Below are 15,285 nucleotides of genomic sequence, written 5' to 3' on the forward strand. Positions count from 1 at the left end.
GCATTCAACGTAAAGAATGGTGGAGGCTCGATCTTTCGTTTAGATTTAACTGTTGAGATTTAACCTTGGAAACTTGCGAACAATGACCTCTCAGAAGTGACAGGTTCAATCAGGACATGTCGAAACTGTCTTATAATAATATTAAAATAATACTGCAAATTCGTTCCTGGCGATTGAATATATTTAATTCCTAGTAGTAATTGCCAGATAATGAAATTTAATTTGCATACTGTAACATGATTAAAATTGATAAAACTCAAGAAATTAGCCACTTTACAAATTTTTTTTTTTTTTTAAACGTAAAGTCATAAATGATGTCCTCAAAAGATTAGATGAGTTAACTTCCTATATCGTACACAAAATTTTATATAAAAAATGTGTTGATAATTAATGTAAGAAGTGTATCAGGTATGGATTCAGAGACGGATATAGGCATAAGCAAATGAAAAATATATTCTGAAAATTTTCGAGACCCCTTCAGACTGTGAATCCGTAAACTGTAGCTTGTAGAGGTTATGCCTAAATCAGACCCAGTTCATTAGTCGTAATTCACCCTTGGATATTCACTGTCTTTGAAATGTAAGTCTCTCCAGAGAGCGATCATTTTCGAATCCATATTGCTGGTCACAGAAGCTGATGTAGGTACAGATATTTAGCTTGTGAAGTTATTGCATAAAATATGTTTTATTGACAGCATTGGTCTGTAGCTGATGTCCGCGTTCAATTTTTCCTTTTTGTGAATTTTAACTACTGTAAATATACTGCATATTTGCCTTTTTCCACGAAGAGGGTTATTGACAAAGTATAAGGCGGGAGTTTGTAGAGGTGAACGACGCTATCATTTCTCATAAATCGTGTAACAGTTTTGTGGTGACTCTGAAAGGCGCCTCAGCCTCTCCCGTGTCTAGCGATTCAAGGAGAAGCATATCTTGGTTTATTGACGCCCCTGACATCTTTGACGCAATTTTTGCAGTTACCACGGTGGTTGTCTTTCTGGATTTTGGACTTGCGTTCTAGCAGATAAATGAGCAATCAGGGTCGTGATTTATTTGGGGTGTTGCTCTTGGCCCAAGTGGTAGCCCACTTACCTCATATTTGGAGGGCCTGGGTTCGATCCCAACACAGTTGGAGACGTTGGGTATATTTCATTACACATGTTACCCCCGTTCACTTAGCAGTAAGTAGGTGTCACCCGACTATAATGGGTCGTATCCAGGGGAAGAGGATCATAAGACCCAAATGGAAATTCAGACATACTGGTTTTATTAGGCTATTCTGAATTGTTATCTGACATTGTTAATAATAAAAAAATTCTACCTAGTGGATTACCTTGGGATTTATTAAGCTGATATTCTGGATCTGTTAAGGTAACATTACGGGTCTATCAGGGTTACCTTCTGGGAGTATCAGAGTGACCTTATGATCTCTGGTGACTGACCTTGCTATGTATGGTGACTAGTGAAGTTTGGTGTGGTAATGATGGTGATACAGGTGCTTATTAATTTGGCGAGATAGGCAGTAGTTATGAAGGTAGAAGTAGTAGATGTATAAGGGTTATAATGATGGTAATAGTTATGGTGTGGATGGTGGCGTTAGTAGTCAATCAGTTTAACTGGTGACCCATGGTGGGGAGGTAGAGGTGGTGGTAACGGCGGTATTAGTGATGGTGTTAGTGGACATGGTAGAAATGGTAGTACCAGACATGGTGGCAGTTGAAGTTATAGTTGTGGTAATAATAATAATGGTGGAAGTGGCAAGGTGGCAATAATGGCTGTGCGTGGCAACATCTCGTTTTATATATATGTAAAAACCTGACAAAAAAAATAGAGGTAAAAATGCAAGAATTACATTGTATTTTTATATTTAATATTAAGTGAGTCAACAAGGTATATTGCTGTACTTTAGTGGCTTTTTTCATGCATTGTTGTTGTTGTTGTTGTTGTTGTTGTTGTTGTTGTTGTTGTTGTTGTTGTTGTTGTTGTTGTTGTTGTTGTTGTTGTTGTTGTTGTTGTTGTTGTTCTTCTTCTTCTTCTTCTTCTTCTTCTTCTTCTTCTTCTTCTTCTTCTTCTTCTTCTTCTTCTTCTTCTTCTTCTTCTTCTTCTTCTTCTTCTTCTTCTTCTTATTATTATTATTATTATTATTTTCATTATTGTTGTTGTTATTGCTATTATTGTTGTTGTTGACGGTGTTGTTGTTGTTGTTTTTGTTAAAGCGCTAAAAATCTGTAAGCTTAATACAGCACCTGGGAAGTGGAAGGTCCTCACCACAGCCACACCATGGTAGGCCCTCACCACAGTCACATCATGGTAGGCCCTCACCACAGCCACACCATGGTAGGCCCTCACCACAGCCACACCATGGTAGGCCCTCACCACAGCCACACCATGGTAGGCCCTCACCACAGCCACACCATGGTAGGCCCTCACCAGCCACATCATGGTAGGCCCTCACCACAGCCACACCATGGTAGGCCCTCACCACAGTCACATCATGGTAGGCCCTCACCACAGCCACACCATGGTAGGCCCTCACCAGCCACATCATGGTAGGCCCTCACCACAGCCACACCATGGCAGGCCCTCGCCACAGCCACACCATGGTAGGCCCTCGCCACAGTCACATCATGGTAGGCCCTCACCACAGCCACACCATGGTAGGCCCTCGCCACAGTCACATCATGGTAGGCCCTCACCACAGCCACACCATGGTAGGCCCTCACCACAGCCACACCATGGTAGGCCCTCGCCACAGTCACATCATGGTAGGCCCTCACCACAGCCACACCATGGTAGGCCCTCACCACAGCCACACCATGGTAGGCCCTCGCCACAGTCACATCATGGTAGATCCTCACCACAACTACACCATGGCAGATCCTCACCATAGCCACACCATGGTAGGTCTTCACCACAGCCACACCATGGTAGGTCCTCACAGCCACACCATGATACGTCCTCACAACAGCCACACCAAGGTAAGTCCTCACAGCCACACCATGAGACGTCCTCACCACAGCCACACCACGGTAGGTCCTCACAACAACACCATGATACGTCCTCACAACAGCCACACCATGGTAGGTCCTCACAACAGCCACACCACGGTAGGTCCTCACAACAACACCATGAGACGTCCTCACCACAGCCACACCACGGTAGGTCCTCACAACAACGTGATACGTCCTCACAACAGCCACACCATGGTAGGTCTTCACTACAGCCACTTCATGGTAGGTTCTCAAACCGGTCACACTCTGGTAGGCTCAGAAAATGAAACGATATACGTGTCACTTTAGTACAATGCTGGTGGAGTCTTAATCCTCCGTCCGTGTGTGTTAGGTTAGGTAAAGTTTGTCAGGAAACATGACAAGTATTTCCTGACGCGGGTCTTAGTCATATGATGACCCACCGTTGAAGCTCTTGGTAATCTGGCCGAGGCCTTCCGCTGGCCTACCTATTCACCCCTTTAAAACTTAAGGTTATAATTGTCACTGAGCACAATGAGTGGTGGAGGCTTGATCCTCCGTCCGTGTGTGTCACTGAGCACGTGTGGTAGAGGCTTGATCCTCCGTCCGTGTGTGTCACTGAGCACGTGTGGTAGAGGCTTGATCCTCCGTTCGCTTACCTCGTGACTGTATATCAAGTAAAGTTCACTTCACATAAGATTTTAGTATTTTCTCGCTGCATAAGACGCTAAAGTAAACAGATAAATAAATAAGACATTTTTTAGTGGTGTCTCAGCGGAAGAAGCTGAGGAAGACTAGGAGAGAGAAGAATAATGACAAGAGGAGGAGGAGGGAGAGGAGGAGGAGGAGAAGAAGAAGGAATAGAGTAATAGGAGTGGAGAAGAGGGTGAAGACGGGGGTTCAGAAGAAGGAAGTGGGAAGGAGGATGATAGAAGGGGGAGGTTGAAGGTGGTAGAAAGATGGGGAAGAGGAGTAAGGGAGGCGAAGGAGGAAGAGAGGGCGAGAAGGAAGAAAAGTGAGGAGGAGTAGGTTTTTCTACAATATGAGAATATAATAAACACTGCAATTGGTGCAATTTGCCTACTGGTCCATGCAAGGCCAGGCATATTACACTTTTTTTGGGGTGGTAAAACCAAGACAATTAGCCAGGGGAGCCTTTATTACACAAGGTTACGCTGAGTGTGAGCGTTGTCGTGTTCTAAACAACAACACACAACTCTCAAGTGTGAGCTTCATCAAGTCACACACTACAGTGTGAATTTTATGAAGTTGTACACAGCAACACAACTCTCAGGTGAGGTTTATCAAGTTGGACACTTCACTACACAAATCTCACATGTGATCTTTATCAAGTTCTGCGCAGCAACGCCTTACATCAACACTGCTAAATTCAGTACTTCCACTACAGAATGTTTCTGGCTAAGTTTTCCATATGCAGTACAGTACAGTACTTGATCTTCCATAGGAGAAAAAATTGCGCTTTTTTCTAGAGGTCCTTTGAGTATCTTCTCCACTTACTATCCTTGTTGTAATTTACTAATCTATTGACAACTGATAGTCTGAGATTTGAAGACATACACGCGCGCGCGGGCGCGCAAAAAAATCTCAGTTCACATGGATTTCTTAGTGTCCTTTTGTTGCTTTAGACACGAATAAAAGGAATAAGATTGAGGGAAGAAAAGACTGCTATAACTTCTTGGTCTTGCTAGTTTCCCTCTTGGAGAAGGTGTTATGGGCGCGGGCGAGGGCGTCGAGGCGCAGGTGGAGGTCGTCTATGGTAAGGGTGAGAGAGGAGCGCTGCGCCAGGAATTTAGAGAGCCTCTGCTCCAGCTGCTGCTCCCGGTGATGCAGCCAGCCCATTTCCCTCTCAAGCGTGTTGAGCATCACCTGCCGGAGAGATGCAAGGATGTGTAGGAATGAGCATGACACACTGTTGTGTTGGGAGAGAGAGAGAGAGAGAGAGAGAGAGAGAGAGAGAGAGAGAGAGAGTACCTGAGAGACTGTCGTGATTATGAGGGTGTAGAGATTTGGAGGTACGTGTCTGTGTAATATATATATATATATATATATATATATATATATATATATATATATATAATATATATATATATATATATATATATATATATATATATATATATATATATATAATATTTATGTTCTTATATAATATTTATGTTACTTAAGTTTTGCCTAAAGATCCTTCTCCATCTGTTTGGTGTATATATCTGACCATTGTTTATATGCAGTGCAGAAAACAATGCTTGGAAACACTGGATTTTTGTGAAACAAAATATTCTTGAAAATTGCCTTATTTAACATGTGTCAAACCATATACTTAATATAATGACTAGCAAGTTAAAATTGGATAATTTTAGAGAGGATGGTATAATATACTCAAAAAGAACATTTCTTATTATAATGTGGAATGTGCATGCTATCAGGACAAAGTTTGTTTTCTCTAGATGCTGTCATGAATAACATCTCATGATACAGAAACACTGCACTGGGCAAACTGAACCCCTAATAAATGTCGCGAACTGTATATAGGTAATTTTTTTTCCACATCTTGTCGGTATCACCATTTAATTTTTCATACTGGCTCTTGCTTGGTTGGTCTTATTTAATGTCCCTCTCATTAAGCACAACCAGGTCCCCTATCACATTACGTCTTCCAAACGAGTTTACGTAAGTAGAGTAATTTACATTCTCTAAAGGATTGTAAAACTGTGTTGCACAAACCCGACAGACACATTCATAATGATAAAAGATAACTTCCACAGTGATGGTATATAACGTAACAAAGTAACAGACCTCGCTCCAACATTGTCTCTGGAATGTTTAAATATTTCTTGAACAGTGTGTTATTATTATTATTATTATTATAATCAAGGGGGAAGGGCTAAACCCGGAGTATTATACAGCGCCTAGGGGGGATGTGGAAGGCATTCAGGCTTAATTCGGGGAACTGGAGCACAGATCCAATTTCCTAAATCAAGAGCCCCTCACCAACATCAAGGAACCTTCCTTGAGGGGAGAACAATGTGATGAGCTAGTACCAGCGCAGGCGAAAGAACCATTCAGTGTTTACTTCCAGCACAATAATACCAATAATCATTATTTCTACAAGTGCTTGATACAGCTGATTCAGACCTAGCTGGCATCATTGGCATTTCATATAGAAATCTCCTGGCTATGCAGAGCATTTCGAGCAACTTTGATTAATCTTGTCCCCAGGATGCAAACAGGGGCAGCAGGTTTAAGTAAATATGGCCAACCTTTAACCCGTGCCGTCCTAAACAATGATCCCCCTAAAAACAAGGATTTAAACTGATCACCCCTTCAAGGGAGGTAGCTTAATGATGGCAACGAATGATCCAACGAATTCGACTTATCATTCCCTTCCTTGAATCAACTTTTACCTCCCATTTTCCAGGAGCTGCGTGAACCCTGCAGGTTTAAACTTTCCTAAGATTGTATTTTTTTAAAAGTATTCATCGACGACGTGTACCAACGGAACTAAACTGAGGGAAGATGTATCGGTGAAGTTACTGTTACAAAGTGTCATATACAGCACGGATATTAGATGAGCTTGAGAACAAATTTCTTGGGGCAGAGTTCCTGACCAGCGGAGGTCCCATCTTGGTTGCCACCAATTAACTCCATAAAAGCCATGCCTACCAACACCCGGGATTTATCTGCTAACGAGAATATAACCAGTTGCTTATCTTATAGGATGCATAAATGCTAGACATGCGAAATATGACATAGAGATATTAATGTCGGAAGGACTGTTTCCTCTATGATGACAAACCATACTGGAATTACTGGGACTAGACTTTCAGAATCTTATCTCAGGAGGTGACACAATGAGGCCCTAGTACTGGTTTAACACAAAAAACACACTTTATTTACGATGATTACCTCACAATAATCTAGGAGATTTCTATATCCAATCCATAGCCAACTTCTTATCAGAGACAATAACAAAGAGGCGAACTGGTTCTTTTCTCGTTAAAAGAGAGCAAAGGACTAGGAGAGTAAATTGAACCCCCACCAAAAAAAAAAAACAAAAAACAAACAAAAAAAAAAAAACTACTGATGGCTGGTACTACATGTTGCTGCAAGCAACACAAACTGTAGGAACAAGATAAAAAATATTATGAAGCCTATGGAGAAGTATGTGATGACTCGCATCACAGAGCTACAACCAGTAGATCCTCCAGGGGCTTACCTGAAGGCTGGTAAAGAGCTCTTGCTCCAGGAATTTGAAGCTACAATTCGCTTCCTTGAATCAAATCTGATTGCCTCACATTCTCCTGACGTATGAACCCTACGAGTTTAGTGCTTACCTATAAATATAATAATAATGCGTCAGATATAATTAGTGGAGTTGACCGCCTACGGTTACTTGATTTTCCCATACATAAATGAGTTCAAAAGAGCCCTGTAAAATGATAGAAAATAGTGCAGCAGGTTCTGGCAGAGCTGACAAATCTATTTAAAAAACTCACTGATGTTTAAGGCAGACCTTGTAGCTAGTTATTCCTCACACAAATTTAAAGTAGCACTCCTGCTTCCAGTGCATCATCTTCGAAGCAAATTCAAATATGTTGCAAACTAAGTTTTTTTTTTTTTTAAGATTTTTTTTTTTAAATTCTTACAAAATTGTGAAAATAATGACAAAGGTTAACCTTGTAGTCAGATGGACTGAGGAACGTCCTTATTGGATTTTGTGAGAAAAACAATGTATTGTAGAGGGAGGCATTTGTTTGGTCCAGTTCACCGACTTATTTAATTGGTCTAGTCCGAAGAAGGCCTCCAGACAGGACTAAAATAATTGAATAATTGAGCTGTTGTTTAATATATATATATATATATATATATATATATATATATATATATATATATATATATATATATATATATATATATATATATATATATATATATATATATATATATATATATTAATATGTCGTGCTGAATATGTAAAACTGATCAATTAGCAAGAACTCATTTAAAATTAAGTCCTTTCTAAAATTTTCTCTTATACGTTTAAAGATACCTTTTTTTCATTAATGTTGATGTAAAAATTTAAAATTTTGCACCAAAAGGAACTTAGAAAACTTACCTAACCTTATTATAACAAGAACAATTTATTTTAGCCTAACCCAACTAAATATATTTTAGATTTGTGTACAATAATTTAATACCAAACAAACACAATGAAATATATTTTTTTTCGTTAGGTTCAGAATGATTTTGGCGAAATTATTGCATACACAAATTTTCACTTGTCCTATATGGCAAGATGAACGTTGCTATTTAAGCCAAGATAGCAAGTTCTGCCTATTAGGCACGACATATATATATATATATATATATATATATATATATATATATATATATATATATATATATATATATATATATATATATATATATATATATGTATATATATATACGCAATAAAATCACAGTAAACAGGTGATATCACAATATACAAAACGATCACTGTAAAAAAAATAGTGAAATTCCAAGCGCTCTTGTGACTTCCCACATTATCCGGGTTCGATTCCCGGCGGGAGTAGAAACATTGGGCGTGTTTCCTTACACCGGTTGTCTATATTCCCCATCAGTAAAATGGGTACCTGGGTGTTAGTCGACTGGTGTGGGTCGCATCTTGGGACAAAATCTGACCTAATTTGCGCGAAATGCTCTGCATAACAAGCGGCTTTCTATATAGTAGTATGTCACTGATATCAGCTAGGCCTATGTACCTTATACATGTGCTTCTAGAAATAAAAATATTATTATTATTATTATTATTATTATTATTATTATTATCATCATCATCATCATCATCATCATCATCATCATCATCATCATCATCATCATCATCATCATCATCATCATCATCATCATCATCATCATCATCATCAAGGAACCGTTCCTTGTTAATGTGAGAGGTCACGAAAGCGCTTAGAATTTCATTATTTTTTCACAGTGGTTATTTTGCATGCACATGTGTGTGTGTGTGTGTGTGTGTGTGTGTGTGTGTGTGTGTGTGTGTGTGTGTGTGTGTGTGTGTGTGTGTGTGTGTGTGTGTATGTATGTGCGTGTGTGTGTGTGTGTGTGTGTGTGTGTGTGTGTGTGTGTACTCACCTATTTGTACTCACCTATTTGTGGTTGCAGGGGTCGATTCACAGCTTCTGGCCCCGCCTCTTCGCTGATTGCTACTAGGTCCTCTCTCTCCCTGCCCCATGAGCTCTATCATACCTCGCCTTAAAACTATGTATGGTCAGCAGCAACAGCCTGGTTGATCAGGCGCTGATCCACCAGGAGGCCTGGTCACAGACCGGGCCGCGGGGGCGTTGACCCCCGAAACTCTCTCCAGGTAAACTCTCCAGGTAAACTACATCACTTTCTAGGCTATTCCATGGTCTGACTACTCTATGACTGAAGAAATACTTCCTAACATCCCTTTGATTCATCTAAGTCTTCAACTTCCAATTGTGACCTCTTGTGTCTGTGTCCCATCTCTGGAACATCCCGTCTTTGTCCACCTCGTCTATTCCGCGCAGTATTTTATATGTCGTTATCATGTCTCCCCTGACCCTCCTGTCCTCCAGTGTCGTCAGGCCGATTTCCCTCAACCTTTCTTCATAGGACAATCCCCGTAGCTCTGGGACTAGTCTTGTTGCAAACCTTTGCACTTTCTCTAATTTCTTGACGTGCTTGACTAGGTGTGGATTCCAAACTGGTGCTGCATACTCCAGTATGGGCCTGACGTAGATGGTATACAGAGTCTTAAACGAATCCTTACTGAGGTATCGGAACGCTATCCGTAGGTTTGCCAGGCGCCCGTATGCTGCAGCAGTTATCTGATTGATGTGCGCCTCAGGAGATATGCTCGGTGTTATACTCACCCCCAGATCTTTTTCCTTGAGTGAGGTTTGCAGTCTTTGGCCATCTAAACTGTATTGTGTCTGCCGTCTTCTTTGCCCTTCCCCAATCTTCATGACTTTGCATTTGGCAGGGTTAAATTCAAGGAGCCAGTTGCTGGACCAGGCTTGTAGCCTGTCCAGGTCACTTTGTGGTCCTGCCTGATCCTCGTCCGATTTGATTCTTCTCATTAACTTCACATCATCTGCAAACAAGGACACTTCTGAGTCTATCCCTTCCGTTATGTCGTTCACATATACCAAGAACAGCACAGGTCCTAGGACTGACCCCTGTGGAACCCCGCTTGTCACAAGCGCCCACTCTGACACCTCGTCACGTACCATGACTCGTTGTTGCCTCCCTGTCAGGTATTCTCTGATCCATTGTGTGTGTGTGTGTGTGTGTGTGTGTGTGTGTGTGTGTGTGTGTGTGTGTGTGTGTGTGTGTGTGTGTGTGTGTGTGTGTGTGTGTGTGTGTGAGTTACCATTTTGTCCTAGGCACATGTCGATTAGACACTAGGCCTGTTGTATGTGCATGCGTGTGTGTGTGTGTACTCACCTATTTGTACTCACCTATTTGTGGTTGCAGGGGTCGAGTCATAGCTCCTGGCCCCGCCTCTTCGCTGATTGCAACTAGGTCCTCTCTCTCCCTGCCCCATGAGCTTTATCATACCTCGCCTTAAAACTATGTATGGTTCCCGCCTCCACTACGTCACTTTCTAGGCTATTCCACGGCCTGACTACCCTATGACTGAAGAAATACTTCCTAACATCCCTTTGATTCATCTGAGTCTTCAACTTCCAATTGTGACCTCTTGTGTCTGTGTCCCATCTCTGGAACATCCCGTCTTTATCCACCTCGTCTATTCCGTGCAGTATTTTATATGTCGTTATCATGTCTCCCCTGACCCTCCTGTCCTCCAGTGTCGTCAGGCCGATTTCCCTCAACCTTTCTTCGTAGGACAATCCCCGTAGCTCTGGGACTAGCCTTGTTGCAAACCTTTGCACTTTCTCTAATTTCTTGACGTGCTTGACTAGGTGTGGATTCCAAACTGGTGCTGCCTACTCCAGTATGGGCCTGACGTAAATGGTATACAGAGTCTTGAACGAATCCTTACTGAGGTATCGGAACGCTATCCGTAGGTTTGCCAGGCGCCCGTATGTTGCAGCAGTTATCTGATTGATGTGCGCCTCAGGAGATATGCTCAGGTGTTATACTCACCCCAGATCTTTTTCTTTGAGTGAGGTTTGCAGTCTTTGGCCATCTAAACTGTATTGTGTCTGCGGTCTTCTTTGCCCTTCCCCAATCTTCATGACTTTGCATTTGGCAGTGTTAAACTCAAGGAGCCAGTTGCTGGACCAGGCTTGTAGCCTGTCCAGGACTCTTTGTAGTCCTGCCTGATCTTCATCCGATTTGATTCTTCTCATTAACTTCACATCATCTGCAAACAAGGACACTTCTGAGTCTATCCCTTCCGTTATGTCGTTCACATATACCAAGAACAGCACAGGTCCTAGGACTGACCCCTGTGGAACCCCGCTTGTCACAAGCGCCCACTCTGACACCTCGTCACGTACCATGACTCGTTGTTGCCTCCCTGTCAGGTATTCTCTGATCCATTGTGTGTGTGTGTGTGTGTGTGTGTGTGTGTGTGTGTGTGTGTGTGTGTGTGTGTGTGTGTGTGTGTGTTGTGTGTGTTTGTGTGTGTGTGTGTGTGTGTGTGTGTGTGTGTGTGTGTGTGTGTGTGTGTGTGTGTGTGTGTGTGTGTGTGTGTGTGTGTGTGTGTGTGCGTGTAATGAGAAATGTTGTCGCTGATGCCCACCTGGAGGCGGTCAGCCCTGTTTGGGATTGCCCCATTATTGCCCCCTGATTCCTGCCCTCGCCTGCCCCTTGCACCGCCTCTCTCCGCTAGGGTCGCTACCACCGACGAAGTCATCGCATCCCCATTGGTGCTGCCACAGGATGACCTTCCTGCTGCAGGAGGGGCATCATCCTGGCAGGATTTCTCTGTCACTTCTGCTAGGCTTGTCCTCTTGCCGTTTGGTACATTGGTGATTGGTATTACTGCTTTCGGAACTTTGGCCTCCCGACAGGATGTAGAAGATTTTCTCAGCTTCACAACAGATTTGATTTTAGCTTTGTTTATCATGACTGCTAAGGGAAAATCGCTTTTTTTAATCTTAACCGCCTTTGATGAATCTCTTCTGGTTTTATATAGTAACCTCCAGCTTAATTTCTTGGCTTCAGGTTCTGTTTATTAGCCTCTAACTGCTTCAGATTCAATTCATTGGTTTCAGATTCAAGTTACTAGTTTCAGGTTCGATAACTTGAGATTCTATTTACTTTCTGATGAAAATGAAAAATAAAGATAACTATCATTTTTTTTTGGTCAGTTGGCTTATGGTATCCACTAACTTCAAGTTAAATACAATCATTTGTCAAGTACTATGAGATTTCATATTATAGTAAACATCCGGATCATCTACGAAGGCTCGGTGTTCACTGTCCGGTGCTTAACACAAAATTACCTTCTTGACACCTCTCTTCACAGCTATGTCATACACATCACTGTACGCAGCTATGCCCTAGACACACTGTACACCACTGTAACGTTGACAACAATGTACACAGCTAATCATTTGTGTTCACAAAGACACGGCAGTACTACTGAGCATGTAATCACCCACGAGGCAACCGCACAAGTACATACACACACGTAGAAATATTGTGTCTGAATTCTGTTTTGGCTATCGAAATGGCAGCATCTTCAACACTTTATGATAAGTCTTTGTATATCATATTATCCATATAATATAATTCGTGTATATTGCAGAATTATTTTTCAACACTTTTATAAAATCGAAATCTTTTGATATTTACTTTCTGTACTTTTCTTTCCAATAAAAATGCTTCTTTATAATTTTCACTGTCACATCACTAACAGAACGCCTATAATGTACACAGAATTATGCTGGGAGAAATATTTACAATTTTCAGTAATGAACATCACTACCATCATGTGAGGAACTAGTATATATCGTTTAAGTCAGTAGCGGAAGTGAAGCGGGGAGATGTGGCCCGGGTGAGGGAAGTAGAAGGATTTGTCTTAGATGAGGGAAACAGAGAGGTGTGGCACAGACGAGGGAGGCGTGGCTTAGATGAAAACAAGGAGGTGTGACCCAGGTGAGGAAGACGGAGATGTAGCAGGAGAGGGAGACAGGGAGGTGTGTGGCACGGGTGAGGGAAGCAGGAAGACCTATATCACCACCACTACCTGGGAGCACAGGTGGTTACCGCCCTCCTCCATCCCACTGTGCGCGCGCCCCTACCACCTGCCAGTTACTGGTAGTCGTGGTAGTGGCAGGATGGTCAGATTGTTGTTACGGAATAGACTAGTCCATGGGAGAACTAGATAATGACAAGGAGAGGCCACATAAATGTCTAAAATAAGGGGAGCCTGTGGTGAGGGTGCATGAGTTGCGAGGGAGAAAAGGTACTGTTGGGGACAGGAGAAAGACCAGCAGAACAGGGCAAGAATTACCAATTTAGGCCGAGCAGTGTGTCAAGGAATGGAAAAAAAATATTATAAAATGACCAAAAGGATAGAGTAAATAAGGACGACGTTAAGGACTGCAATTTTTGAAAATAAGTGGGTGAAAGCTGTCTGTGTGGATAGATTGAAAGATTACGTGACAGGGATAGATAGCATTTTCGGTGAAAGTAGAAGAGTGTGGGTAGAAGTTTGGCGAATAAGGGCGACTGCTTCAAAGTTTTTGACACTAGATGAGTTGCTCTGGAGTCCGTATTGTTCATTGTGCCTGCAAGTCCAAGTGGTGACATCAGATCGTGTCTATATGGAATGAATTAAGAGTAGGTAGTAAGTGCTACAACTATTGGAAATTTAAAAAGATATACGATTAAATAATTATTGAAGACGGGACACCACACCCTGTACCTAAAAATAATTATAAACGCTTAATTATAGTGAAATGATGTACCTCACTCATCCTTATATGTCTTGTAACTTCTTAAAATATCTATCCAGGCTCTGGTGGCCTGGTGGTTAACGCTCTCGCTTCACACGGTGAGGGCCTGGGTTCGATTCCCAGCCAGAGTAGAAACATTGGACGTGTTTCTTTCCACCTGTTGTCTATGTTCCCCATCAGTAAAATGGGTACCTGGGTGTTAGTCGACTGGTGTGGGTCGCATCCTGGGACACTGACCTAAGGAGGCCTGGTCACAGACCGGGCCGCGGGGGCGTTGACCCCCGGAACTCTCTCCAGATAAACTCCAGATAAACTCCAGATAGTATATATAATGACCATATCTCTGGCCTGGCGAGTAGGCTTTCTGCGGGAAAATAATTCACATCAGGTGTAACTAGTAGTTCGGTGTTAGCACATTCTGCTCACAACCCAAGTACCCGAGTTCAGTTCCAAAGAATTCGCCTCGGTTCACAAAACCGGTAAATTAGCACCTGGGTGTCAGTAGGCTGTTGTGGGTCGTATCCTGAGGAGGACTAAAGAATATCAATAGAAATAAGCCGCAACGTTTCGCTTATCTGGCTTAATGGTTCTTCTTCTTCTTCTTCTTCTTCTTCTTCTTCTTCTTTTTTTCTTCTTCTTCGTCTTCTTCTTCCTCTTCTTCTTCTTCTTCTTCTTCTTCTTCTTCTTCTTCTTCTTCTTCTTCTTCTTCTTCTTCTTCTTCCTCTTCTTCTTCCTCTTCTTCTTCTTCTTCTTCTTCTTCTTCTTCTTCTTCTTCTTCTTCTTCTTATTATTATTATTATTATTATTATTATTATTATTGTTATTATTGTTGTTGTTATTGTTGTTGACGGTGTTATTGTTGTTGGTGTTATCATTGTAGGTGTTTTTGTTGTGTTCTTGTTCAGTGTAGTGTGAGAGGTGTGCAAAGTATGCTTAAAATTATGCCATCATCTGGTCCAAGGTGTCACCTTGATACTGGTGAAGGTAACTTGCTGCAAGGAACTGCAGCTCACTTTTCCATCCTCAGATAACACCAGATTACCTTCCATTCCTCAGACGGCGTACAGCCCTTACGGGTATAGCACTTCCAGATAATAATAATAATACCAGTTTTTGCATATCTAGTTTTCTTTCTAGGTGCACTATTTATTTCCATTCTTCCGCATAGATATGCGTAGCTGGCTCCTTCAGGGCTCATAATACGCGGTAGCTGCAGTTCTGTGGCTGGAGGCTCTCCCTGGAAGGGCCGGGGCTCTACCTATATGGACGGCTGGCAATTTTTCCGCGAATCCATACTGAGCACGTATCTCAGAGGAAGGAAAAATATGAAGTGACTCACCCCACTTTTCCTCCGTCTTCTTCTTCATCGTCTTCTGCTTCTTTTAT

At 41.9% G+C, this 15,285-nt stretch overlaps 1 protein-coding gene across 1 annotated transcript in view; it reads left to right on the top strand.

The window, feature by feature from the left end:
• Positions 1-12,668: 12,668 nt before the first annotated feature.
• LOC128694031 (condensin complex subunit 1-like) overlaps positions 12,669-15,285 on the top strand; it is a 25,782-nt gene continuing 23,165 nt past the window's right edge. The window contains exon 1 of the mRNA XM_070091043.1: positions 12,669-12,703. Coding sequence (XP_069947144.1) covers positions 12,669-12,703 — 35 coding nt within the window. The remainder of the gene's footprint in view (positions 12,704-15,285) is intronic.

The sequence above is a fragment of the Cherax quadricarinatus genome, chromosome 33 (genome assembly GCF_038502225.1).
Source record: "Cherax quadricarinatus isolate ZL_2023a chromosome 33, ASM3850222v1, whole genome shotgun sequence".
NCBI classification, from domain to species: Eukaryota; Metazoa; Arthropoda; class Malacostraca; order Decapoda; family Parastacidae; genus Cherax; species Cherax quadricarinatus.